This window comes from Blastocystis sp. subtype 4 (assembly GCF_000743755.1).
Source record: "Blastocystis sp. subtype 4 strain WR1 chromosome Unknown seqid_0277, whole genome shotgun sequence".
NCBI lineage: Eukaryota > Bigyra > Opalinata > Blastocystidae > Blastocystis > Blastocystis sp. subtype 4.
This window is the reverse complement of record NW_014569270.1, coordinates 1,649-13,844: the sequence shown is the minus strand read 5'-3', so window position 1 is coordinate 13,844 and position 12,196 is coordinate 1,649. Positions and strand designations below refer to the sequence as shown.

General features: G+C 39.5%; 5 protein-coding genes across 5 annotated transcripts; 2 read left to right on the top strand and 3 right to left on the bottom strand.

Moving 5' to 3' along the window:
• Positions 1–325: 325 nt before the first annotated feature.
• JH06_3930 (xenotropic and polytropic retrovirus receptor 1-like protein) lies at positions 326–4,275 on the top strand (the record flags this gene model as incomplete). The annotated part of the gene is made up of 25 exons (XM_014670429.1): positions 326–351; positions 384–472; positions 503–600; positions 631–683; positions 715–807; positions 840–1,206; positions 1,237–1,380; positions 1,410–1,556; positions 1,589–1,738; positions 1,769–2,003; positions 2,038–2,114; positions 2,146–2,199; positions 2,229–2,639; positions 2,673–2,759; positions 2,790–2,926; positions 2,959–3,074; positions 3,106–3,164; positions 3,194–3,280; positions 3,311–3,409; positions 3,440–3,500; positions 3,533–3,665; positions 3,696–3,841; positions 3,875–4,026; positions 4,057–4,178; positions 4,209–4,275. The coding sequence occupies 25 exons, from the start codon at positions 326–328 to the stop codon at positions 4,273–4,275; spliced, it is 3,210 nt and encodes a 1,069-aa protein (XP_014525915.1).
• Positions 4,276–4,327: 52 nt separating this feature from the next.
• On the bottom strand, positions 4,328–5,574 carry JH06_3929 (hypothetical protein; the record flags this gene model as incomplete). The annotated part of the gene is made up of 5 exons (XM_014670428.1): positions 4,328–4,487; positions 4,517–5,085; positions 5,116–5,192; positions 5,225–5,280; positions 5,312–5,574. 5 exons carry the CDS (start codon positions 5,572–5,574, stop codon positions 4,328–4,330), a joined length of 1,125 nt encoding a protein of 374 aa, XP_014525914.1.
• A 707-nt stretch (positions 5,575–6,281) lies between these two features.
• Positions 6,282–9,323, bottom strand: JH06_3928 (hypothetical protein; the record flags this gene model as incomplete). The annotated part of the gene is given in 4 exon segments (XM_014670427.1): positions 6,282–8,858; positions 8,890–8,966; positions 8,998–9,040; positions 9,054–9,323. The coding sequence occupies 4 exon segments, from the start codon at positions 9,321–9,323 to the stop codon at positions 6,282–6,284; spliced, it is 2,967 nt and encodes a 988-aa protein (XP_014525913.1).
• A 328-nt stretch (positions 9,324–9,651) lies between these two features.
• Positions 9,652–10,826, top strand: JH06_3927 (methyltransferase; the record flags this gene model as incomplete). The annotated part of the gene is given in 6 exon segments (XM_014670426.1): positions 9,652–9,757; positions 9,790–9,990; positions 10,021–10,272; positions 10,288–10,508; positions 10,539–10,589; positions 10,620–10,826. The coding sequence occupies 6 exon segments, from the start codon at positions 9,652–9,654 to the stop codon at positions 10,824–10,826; spliced, it is 1,038 nt and encodes a 345-aa protein (XP_014525912.1).
• A 99-nt stretch (positions 10,827–10,925) lies between these two features.
• Positions 10,926–11,744, bottom strand: JH06_3926 (hypothetical protein; the record flags this gene model as incomplete). Its single annotated transcript, XM_014670425.1, has 3 exons — positions 10,926–11,474; positions 11,506–11,688; positions 11,718–11,744. The coding sequence occupies 3 exons, from the start codon at positions 11,742–11,744 to the stop codon at positions 10,926–10,928; spliced, it is 759 nt and encodes a 252-aa protein (XP_014525911.1).
• Between the last annotated feature and the right edge of the window lie 452 nt (positions 11,745–12,196).

Here is a 12,196-nt window from a genome sequence, read left to right as displayed (position 1 = left end):
ATCTTGTACTCTGAGAAGGAACAAGTCAGTGTTCTACAAAGAGTGAGCAATGGACATCCAATCGACTCCAATTCGTACAAAACCACAAGTTCAATCCACTTACTTCACAACCATTCTGAATAGAGTTCTGTGTAAGAATGTATTGCTCACGAAAGGCTAGAAGAGATGTTTAGTGGTATTCTTGATTATTAAGAACGAATTGCCTTGACTGATTTTGAAGAAGCAAGCGGATTTGAGATAGAATGGATATAATGAAACGATTAGAATAGAACATAGGAGATAGAATAGCCTGGAATGAAACAAAGAGATTCATATAGGTTTTGTAATGATGGCACTTTCCATTCGAATAGTGTAGATAATCTAATTCTCATTTTGATAACTAGGAATCTTGTATTAATCCTTCTGATTGTCTTGTTATCGTGTTCCATTCTCCTATATCCTCTTCCCTACTGTGATCAAGAAAATAAGAAAGGTTCAAATGGAAAAATGCACTAATGAGTAGATTGCCGTCCTTGTTTGATTAACGGAACCTGTAGCGGAGTTCATGCATATTGTCAAGAAGGGTATGAATCAAATGGAGTTGCTTGTGTGAAAAGTGCTGTAGATCATTCTTTAGGTCTTGAAACGTAGAAATTGTTATCCAAAATGGAAATTATGAGAAATACGATCAATGAATTGTTGAAGTAGGCTTTATAACCGGATGTTTACGTCTAGTAAACGTATGGGGGATTATCTATGCGAGAATTATACTTCGAATGGTAGTGTATTTCCCTATGTATCAAGAAGCGAATTGGAGGACTATCTCAAGTATTGGTATTTCGTTTTTGTTAATCCTATAGATTTAATATGAGCAATCCTTCAACATCTTCTTCACCCGATTATGCAGTTTTTATGGAAATCCTCTCCTCTCTTCCTTGTTATCGCTTCCACAATGCAGTGGAAGTGGAAAAGCATCTCTCTGAGATCACTGAAAAGGATTTGGTGGTGGAAGTGTCTACTTGTTCTGATCGTGATCGAGATGTCGTCGTTTCTCCTCTTATGGATGAATACTTCATCCAGAAAGATACTCCCACCATCGGCTATTATTGTCAACTACGACGAACCTTGGATGAGAATCGTGATGTGATTGATGGATATTTGAAACAGTTGATAAAGAGTATTATGATTGTATTGACTTGTATCTTTGCTTACATTTCATTCAATGAAGTGTGTTTGAGTGGGGATGATGATAGATAGATTAGGGACATGAAAGTGGAGATTGAGAACATTCTAATTGAACATCTGCTTCAAGATGACAAATATGTTCGATTGAGTGATATCAAGAGAACTGTGATTCGTTCGAGCAGTTTCATTCCTCTCTCCTATCTGTTGTGGAAACCAGTAGGAAATCGAAGATTATTGGACCATAGGTGGTATTCCTTGAAAAGAAGAGTAAGAATATTGTTGTGATGGACCGATTGATTCATGATCAACTGGAAGTGTATTGGCGATGGATTGGAGAAAAGAGAGAAATCCAAAGAACATCTCGAAGACCTGAGTTGAAAAGAACGTTGCTTGTAAATGAAGATAATACCAACAAGTATTTTAGAGTCAAGATGGATTAATCATGTTTGTTGAACTCCGATTGTATAATGAGATAACCGTTTCTATCGCCTTACTTTTATCCCAGTTTTCTCCAAAGATGACGAAGTTCGGGCAATATCTTAAACACAATATTGTTCCCGAATGGAGAGATAAAGTAGGAATAGAGTAGAAGAAGAATAGATAGTACATTGACTATAAAGGGTTAAAGAAGATTCTGAATGCATGTCCAGAGAATCGTAATTATGACGCAATACGTAAATTGATAGAACCTGTGGATATTGAAATGTCTCCTACTCCATCCTTTGCAGTGACCCTTCATTCTGTGGAGCAACCAAAGAATAGTTTCCGTGAAGTTGACAACTCATCAACTGTTGGAATGGTTGATCTTACAGGACGACAAGTTCGGGGAGATTCTGAAGGTATTTTAGAAACAAAGAATGTATGATCTATTAGACTATGACCACACCTATTCGGCAGCTTCGGTAGATCACTTGAATGAGAGCCTGAAGATTCGAGCAAAGCGAACTTTTGTAGATATATTGGTGTAAAATTCATGGATAGAGTCAGTGGGAAGATACGGGTGGCAAGTTAAGTTGTCAATGGGTCTTACCAGAGGTAGGAATGAATAGATAGATCAATGAAAGTGTGTTCCAAAGAAAGAGCAAACATTTTTTCAGAAATTGTATGCTGAAATTGAAATGGTGAACCAGATGTATGTGAGCACTCTTGAAGAAGGAATTGAGAAGTTCAATGGATATTGCAAGCAAGTAGATCATTATTGCGATTTACGGTCCCAAACTGGAGAGATTTCTACCAACAGTCAGAAATATCGTCAATTACAATTCGGATTGAAAGAATTGTATCGAATGATTGAATGTTTACACAACTACTGTTCACTGAACCGAACAGCAATTGATAAGATTCTGAAGAAACATGATAAACGAAGTAATTGTGAAAGTCGTGCGACCATCATCAAATCCGTATCAGAATTACGTTTTTACAAGGAAGAAGGTGCATTGTTTTTGAAGGATCGTATTGAATCTCTGTGGAAGCAGGTAGATTGGCATCCATGGATGAATCATGAATAGTTTGTTGGTAATGATCATTCAATGAATGTACTGAAAGGAACAGCGAAAAGTTCCACATCGATTCACTTCTTCTGGATTGGCTTGTTTGTATGATTGGTTGTGTGAAGTGATATTAAGGTTGGTGCGTCCATTGTGTTAACATTCATATTGTTGACGATCATTGTTCAGAATCCCATCACCCAATTGGATTCTGATGAAATCGATTCATTTTGGGTATTATGGCGCTTTGTTATCATGTTTGCTATTCAGCAGTGGTAGAGAATGATTAGAAGAGATTCATGTCTAGGATGTGGGGTTTGGATCTGTATGTTTACCATAACAATCGGATTAATTTTGAATTTATTTTTGAAGATTATTCTCCCAGCCTCCTTCACTATCAACAACAATTGTTAATGGCTTCTTGTATGTAAGTGGATTTCTTGTAAGTACATAGTGTTTACCTTTCTATTGCTATTTATTGTGTTTATTTGGTACTATTGTTCGTTTGTTCTTGTAGGTATATTTTTCTCTATTCAAGGTAGTTAATTCTACCTCGAGTTTGGTACTGGGTTATAACTCCCGTTCTCTTACTCTTGTTTTGTTTTTTCGCTTTTCCTATTCCAGGATTGGTACTAATGCTTCTTATGATTTGAATGTAGTACTTCAAAGCTAGAGAATACATGTTTATCCACACTTTGCGCATTGTGGCTGTTCCATTTTATGAAGTTCATTTTCCTGATTTCTTTATAGGAGATCAAGTAGACTAGAATAGATATAGTAATTATAAGATGACATCCCATAATCAAACTCTGATTGATTTTGTTCACTTAATGTTTAATTTGTGTTCCTGTTTGGATTCTGTTTAATATTGATTTCCATAGGTTCCTTTCTTAAATATGTCGATTGTTATTCGCAATTTAGTCAATCCACACAGCAATTGCTCCAATTCTTACCAAATTTGTTGCCGACACTCATTCGATTTGTACAATGTTTGAGACGATTTGTGGATACACAGTAAGAGTTTGTTTCATGTCATAATATCAGTGATTATCATCCTCATTTGTATAATGGTATTAAGTACTTGTTATCAATCACAGCCATGTGTTTCATCTGGAGTACTCCCGTTTATGTAATCATAATGATTGTCTATACGGGTTATGCATTGAATTGGGATTTGCGAGAAGATTGGGGTACGTGAATATGTTGTTCAATCTTATCCTCAGGTCTTCTTCATAACTTCAAGCATGGAAAATGGTTTCTTCTTCGCAGTACAACAGTACGAACACCATGTTTACTCTCGGATGCATGGAAGTATTATCTTGCTATTGTTAACAATTGTATCTTACGTTTCTTTTGGGTATTAAAACTCACTCTTGTAAGATCTATTAGCAATGGTAATTGTTAGTTATCTTCCATGAAGAAAGATTGGGTATGGTTAATTGCTGGGTGTGTTGAAGTTATACGAAGAGGTATTTGGAATATATTTCGAATGGAGAATGAACAAGTGAATAATTGTGGTAAGTTCAGGTTGGAGTTATGAGTATGAATGAACAATAGAGCTACATTGGATGTCCCTGTTCCATTTCCCGATTTATGTTCCTGTTTGTTTAATTACCATTCTTAGGAAATGAATCATTACTTTCACAAACAAACTACAACTGATTACGGATCAACACTTAAAAGAAACTGTTCTTTGGTGATTCTAAATTCAGTTTTATTGGCGTCATCTCAGAAGATACAGCGCAAGTCTGAGAACATGATTCCACAGCATGATTAGGATGTACCACACAGTACGTCTCACCAGAAGATAACTGAAAACTTAATGAGGCGAGATCACTACATCTGAAACATTAATCAACACTTACTTCATATCAAATGAATGAACTTCACATGGTTCCTGACAATGAATCAGTGGAGTAAATGAGAGAACAAAGACAGTGGCGTCAGAGATATGAAGAGACACAGAAATGGAATGAGGCTGTAACTGGCCCTGGTTCCAGAACAGTTGAATAGCCTCTCTCTCATTGACTGGAGGATTACGCGCAAGAAGAGAACTGAAAGAACTAACATTGATTGAATCAATCATCATATACGTGTAGAGAAGAGGAAGAGAAGAGGAAGGCATAACGGAGAATATGGAACGGCTTAGAAGAGAAGATTTCTCCTTCGAAACAGCATCACAAAAGGATCGATTGACATCCAGAATCAATCCTGCTAAGGACACAACGATACAAGGAACTGTCAAATTGTGAAAAAAGTGATAGTACTCTTGTTGATCAGGGGTGGGGAGAATACGAGGAATGGCAACCTTGGAAGCTTTTTTACTTTCGAGTTTGCGTTTCATTTCGGAGATTTGATTTTGGATCATTCGCATTGTACGAACAGTTTCTTCAAGAACTTGAAGTTTGTTCTTTCGCACCGAAACGCCATTCGCCTAAATGTAAATATAAAGAAGAGGAACTACACTCAGCATGGAAATAAATTCATCAATACAAGTATTGAAACGAATCACTCGTCTCTTTTCCGAAATACTATGTTTAACTAAACTGAAACAACTAATCAAGACCTACTACTTCGTCTTAGGCGAGGTGACATTTGAACTTCTTCATCTGACAATGAGGACTCTTGTCTACACATTTCACACTAGTTTCAAAGGATACGTAGAAGAAGAAGATGAACTACTGTTACATGGCGCAAGGGACAATTGAGGAGGTGTAAGAACCTCCTTGCATGAAAACTCACAAGGGAGCGCAACTGAGTTGAAACTACATGCTATTGGAACAGATGAAAAAGTTCCAATAGAATCCATTTCCTTTTCGGGGCCATACGGAGAAAGAAGATCGGCAACGTCCATTTCCAAAAACGAGTTACCTGAAGCGCAACAAAGAGATGGAGAGTCATCCAGAAGGTTGCAAACCTCCATAGTCTAACAATAACAATGATTATGATACATAGATTCTTTGTATGACCAGTTATTTCTATTAAATCAAGGTTTGATGATTGTTTCTCCATTTTGATTAATCGACTAGGTAGAGCTATTGACGTTGTCACTGCTTGTAAAGTTGTGAATGGAGAAGAAGATCATTCGGGTTCCTTGGGGACGTGAGATCTCATTCACTGTCCTCTTTCTTTTATTATTGTGATATCCAGACTACTACCAAACTATTCATCCGGCATATCTTGCATTCGTGTCGTGATTCGAATTTTCCTCAATATCTTGTTTATAAGGGGAAGCATTTGAATTATATCGAGATTTTGGGTATTGTTGTTCGTGAATTAACTCGAGAACAGGATAGTGAGGAAGTTGAATGCCGATGATGTTTAGAATTCGTCATTGTAGATGATGGAACAGGACTTCTTGAATGTCGGATCCGGTCCAAAGTTATGTTGCAATCTGAGTCAGTTGAGAATGTATGAATCTTTGAGCATTTTACCACGTCAGTTGTCTTTTCTCAACAAGTGTGTTCGCTTTACGGGAGTTGTTGAGTACTGTCCCTTTTCTCAAATGGCACAGACAATCGATGGTGAAGGTGATTTGTGTGCAGCGTATGTATTGAAAAATAAATTCATGTGAAGAAAGTTAAAAGTTACGGCAATACGTATCTGTGAAGATGCTAATGAGGAGTATCTTCATTGGATGGATATTCTGAAACGAGAATGTCTCCTGTTTCCTTTTTCTTTGTGTGTTTGTTGAAACGAAACAGAGTAATCGCTAGAATCAGAAGAAGACTCAGAAGAGGATGAAGCCACCTTCTTGGCCTTCTTAAGTAAACCTCGTTTTGCTGGCTTTGAAGATTTCTTTGATTTCTTCTTTGGCTTCTCCTCTTCACTCGAGTCATCAGAGCTTGAATCAGAAGACACGTCCTTCTTTGACTTCTTCTTCGGCTTCTCCTCTTCACTTGAGTCATCAGAACTAGAATCAGAAGACACTTCCTTCTTCGACTTCTTCTTTGGCTTTTCTTCACTTGAATCCGATTCTTCTGTCTTTTTAGCTTTCTCCAAATTGCTGATCTTTGCCTCTAACTCTGCAATTCGATCTTTCTGTTGTTTCAATTCTCCTTCTTTCTCAGACATTAATTCTTCCTGTTTCTGATTCTCTTTCATAGCCTTCTTCAATTGTTTGTTCACGGATGTTAATTTCTCTTCAGCCTCTTCTACCTTCTTCTCAGCTTCCGTAGCCTTCTCTTCAGCCTCTTCTATCTTCTTCTCAGCCTCTGCAGCCTTCTTCTCGGCATGCTTTATCTTCTTTTCTGCTTCAGTCAGCTTCTCTTCAGCATCTTCTGCCTTCTTCTCAGCCTCTGTAGCCTTAGCTTCAGCCTGCTTCATTCTTTCTTCTGCTTCAATCTTAGCTGATTCCAATTCTGTTATTCTAGTTCCTGCTTCTTCATGACTTGATTGTGAAGTAGTCTCCAGGGAGGCTATCTTAGCTTCTAATTCCTTCATTTGCTCTTCTGCCTTCTCCTTCTCTGCTAAAGCAATATTGATCTTCTCTTCAGCATTCTTCTTTGCCTCCTCAATCATCTCTTCAGCCTTCTTCTCCGCCTCAGCAACTTTCTCTTCAGCTTCCTTTACCTTCTTCTCCACAGTCTCGATCTTCTCCTCAGCCTCTTCCTTTGCCTTTTCGGCAACCGCAGCCTTCTCCTCTGCTTCAGATATCTTCTCTTCAGCTTCCTTCGCCTTTTTCTCAGCCTCTTCCTTTGCTTTTTCAGCCGTTTCAGCCTTCTTCTCAGCAGCCTCGAACTGGGCTCGTAATGCGGCAGTCTGCTCATCACCTGATTTCAAAGCGTTCTCTCGCTCCTCTGTCAATGTCTTCTCCAATTCTCTTGTCTTCTTTTCAGCAGCCTCAACCATCTCTTCAGCCTTCTTCTCCGCCTCAGCAACCTTCTCCTTCAGGGTCTGTTCATTGCTATGGGCTCCACTCAATTCTGTCTCCAGTTCGCTCACTCTCGCATTTACTTTCTTCACTTGTTCTTCGGCCTCCTCAAGCTTCTTCTCTGCCTCCTTCTTTGCCATCTCTTCAGCCTCAGCAGCCTTCTTCTCTACCTCAGCAACTTTCTCTTCAGCGTCCTTTACCATCTTCTCAGCTTCAGCAGCCTTCTCTTCGGCTTCCTTTATCTTCTTCTCTACCTCAGCAGCCTTCTCTTCAGCATCCTTTGCCTTCTTCTCAGCTTCAGCAACCCTATCTTCAGCGTCCTTTACCTTCTTCTCTGCTTCCTCTTTTGCGTTTTCGGCAACCGCGGCCTTCTTCTCAGCTTCCTCTTTTGCCTTTTCAGCTATTTCGGCTTTCTTCTCTATTTCAGCAGCCCTTTCTTCAGCCTCCATCGCCTTCTTCTCAGCCTCTTCTTTCGCCTTCTCTGCAGTAGCTCCAGACTGATTCATTGCAGTCTCAAGATCTGCTACCTTCTTCTCAGTCTCGGCAGCCTTCTCTTCAGCCTCCATGAACTTCTTCTCAATCTCCTCCTTTGTCTTTTCCACCTCTTCGACCTTCTTCTCAGCGGCCTCAATCTTCTTCTCCGCCTCTTCCAACTCCGTCTTCTTAGCCAGTATCAATTCCTCCTTCTCTGCCTCCATTGTACTCAGTCTCATTTCCAACTCCTTCTTCTCTGCCTCCACTCGATCCGTTAATTCCTTTGTCTTGCCTTCAGAAGAAGCCAGTTCTCCTTCCAGCTCACTCACTCGATCTTCCAGTTTCTTCTTCTCTTCCATACTACTCTCCATAGCACCATTCAAAGCCATTTCAAAATCCTTAATCTGCTTCTCCATATTTTCCTTTTCCACTCTTACTCGTCTCTCCATTTCCACAGCTCTACTCAATGTCTCTTTCACACCATTCATCTCCTTCTCAATTCGTTGCACCGTACTCTCCAATTCCTTTATTTGCTTCTCCTTATCAACCACCACACTTTCCAACTCTTCTACCTTTGCTTGCAACACTTCCTTCTTCTCTTCCAATTCACTCACTTTACCGCTCATAGTCGATTTCATCATCTCCACCTCATTCTCTTTCTCTGATACCAATGTCTTCACTGACTCCAATTCTTTCTTTACTTCTTTCAGTTCCACTTCATTGGAATCGATCACTTCTTGCATAACAGAAATCTGACCATTCAATTCTGCAATCTCTTCAGGATTTGCAGACGACACAGATTCTTGCGCCTCCTTTAACTGCTTCTTTACATTAGCCAATTCCTTCTCAACTGCTTCCTTCTACCGCTCAAGCTCACTCACCATAGTTTACCTCACCCCTAAGGTCCTTCACCATCTTTTGAGCCTCTTCTACTTTTGTTTTTGCAAACGCCTTCAATGACTTCATATCTATAAGTCACGCCAAATACTGATCACCAACACTCTTTCATTTCCTCTTCTTTCTTCGTTTTCATCTCAAGTGTCTTTTCCAACTACACAATTAAAACCCACATCCATTGCCACCTTGGCTTTGGCTTTCAATGCTTCCACCTTCTCCTCATCTACTTCAGGTTCGTCTTCTTCGGGTTCCTCCTCCTCTTCCTCAGGTTCCTCCTCTTCTTCCTCTGGCTCCTCTTCGGGTTCTTCCTCCTCCTCTTCTTGATCATCAGCTATTTCTTCTCCTTCTTCTCCTTCGGGAACTTCCTCTTCGTATTCATCATCCTTCTTCTTACCGAGGGATAGATTGATCTTCTTGAAGAATGACATATCTGTTCTACGTATAATTCATTGCTTCATGCACACATACGGTAATTATTGTAAACAAATGCGTATAATGTATTGAGAAATGATCATAGAATTGGCTCTATTTCCGCAATGAAGGAATCTGGTTCATTTTCGAGAGTCCCAAAAGAGTAACAATTATCTGAACAAATGGAAATGCTATTTTCTCAGTCCCTGGGGAGTGAACAATTGGGATGAATAGTGGAAATCCTGTATCAAGTGAAGAGAAAACCAAGAATCTCCTTTTGGGTTTGAAACGTGTCCGTTTTCTGAACTCAAGGTGATGACGTAGAAGCAGCCCAAAGAGCCAGAGATGACTTTTATATCTCCTGAAGAGGCAATCCAAATAACAAAAACCGAGAACGAAGCGAAGCGAAAACGAGGAAAGCCGTCTAAGCCTTCTGTAGACCCTGTTCTTGGTAGTTTGTTGTTTCAGAGAATCATAGGATAGATGAGGTGAAGCCAGAATGGAAAAAGGCAAAGAAGGATATTCGTGAAATCGCTACAGTCTTGCCTTCAGCAAACTTTGCAAAAGGAAAGCAAATCCGCGTTGTTGGCCCTCAGATTACTCCAATGATGGTGGAATTCTTTCACGAGTATCTTGATCAACATCGCACCATCAAGAGGATTGCTGTAATTGGCTTCAACTCAGGTATGTACTAGAAAGTATACTGAACAAAAGGATATACAACAGAGACATTTCTGATGGCTCGAGAAGATATAGAAGTGGTCGCTTTTGATCCACTACGACATGGATATGTCACGAGTTGTGGCAGATTTATCAGTGAGAAGTATCATAAGAGATTCATGTTGATTGGAGGAGGGATGAGTGAATCGATTGCTTTGTTGGCTTCCTATCTGGGCCAAAAACGATTTGATATGATCTATATAGACAGTGGTTCATATCCTCAAACAGCAAGTTTCCATCAGTGCAGTGACTCATGAGTAGGAGAGGACTTAGAGTCGAGTATTTATCTTGCTCATTCGAAATCCGTCGTATTTATGGAAAACGTAAAACCCTATAGTAATACAGGAGTCGATGCATTTAATGCATGGGATAGTTTAGTTCAGTCAGGAAGACTTCGTGAAATCTCAGAACCCAATACTTGGGAGGAATTGAATCGGTGTGTCTGTGAAGGCATGTTTGTGGCAGAGAATGATCAGATCCCAGTATGTGTGTAGGATTCATGTGATTACTAGCTTCGTCCAGGGGAAATGTCGAAAGTTCGGACCTTTTGGGAAACGAATCCAGTAAGAGTGATATTGATGGGTGAACAGTAGGAGTGCTTGTTGTGGAAATATGGAAATGAATTACAGAAGGCTTCTCCTGAGCAGGCAATGGAGATTTGGGAGACAATGGCGAAGCAGGGTATTGAATACGATGAAACTGCCTTTAATATGTACATTTCTGCATTACAAAAGGGAACAGATCGAAAGTACATGCAAGAGATAGAACGTGCCAAACGATTAGTGAAATCATACAAATAAACATGTTTAACCGCAAAACCCAATAATATTATACATAATCTAGTAGATGATCAAAGAGAGATTCACCAATCATTCGAATAGATTCGTTCCAATGAAATTCTATTTCACTAAGATTGGAATAATACAAGTACGATTTTTATTAAGACACTCTTCAATCATTCGTAATCGTTGATTTTCGTGGACAATATAATTCATCAAAATAACATCTGTATCAAAAATCTGAAGTGCTTGAAGGCTCACTTCAGCTTGATCACCATTCACCAATTTACACAGAAGCGAAAACAACCGTGAGACATCTTCACAACACATAGGTTCCGTCAGTAGATCGCATTGCATCAATAGATCGTGGATCAGTTCCAGTAAAGCAATCGCCTTCAACTCAGGATCACTTTCAATGTATACCTTCTTAGATGACCCATTTGGCCATTTCGATATTACAGCATGCATAAACGAATGCACACTTGATGAATCGATATAGAAAATCTTTAGGATTCCTGGTACCAACAGAGTTCGGTATTTACTGACAACACCCGACACACGCAATAGCACAAACAGACAACAATTCAACAACTGAACCGACATTCCCTTCACCGCACCTCTATTCTCATTTTGTGAATACATATAACTGGAATACAGTTCATAATATGACTAGTCAATCAATCTCCACCCCAAAACAAACATTCACAAAACAATTCCACAACTCAACCAAACGATGGATCTGGCCATAGTCAGAGTCAGGTAAGTATAGGTCATCTTCCTCATTACCACCATTCCTTCGTTCTTCTTCATAGAAATCAACAACTGCTTCATAGAGAGCACGATGAGCAGAGATCGTTACATCTGGAAGACAAATGCAAATACCCTAGAATCAATGCAATAACAAAGAAAGACTATGATCAATGCAGATCGAGCAGACATCCCATAGATATGCTCATAACGACACCCATGAATCAAACTTGAGAGGACCCTGTCAATCTTCGAATACAACAGTGTTCGAACAATGTCGCGACGATCTACATCAAACGGGATGATCAGTGGATACGATAACAAGTGAGTATATGAAAATCAGTTATATGATTCTGTACAACCAAATCGATCATCACCGATTGAAGTTCTGTTTGTAGTGATTCCGAAAGCGGATGGCTTTTTCCATTCATATAGACTGTTTTGTTAGGGAAAATCGACTGAAGAAGAAGAGTGGCGCAGTTCATTGCGCTACTGTCTATATATTATACAGTGGGAATGCCCAGACAATTGGGTGCGGGAATTTTCGGAATCACAGTTGTAGAAACCAGTGGAATAGTGGCCACGTGGTCAACAGATTCCATTATCACTTGTTTCGTCGGAAGAGATCCTGTGAGAATAGTAGG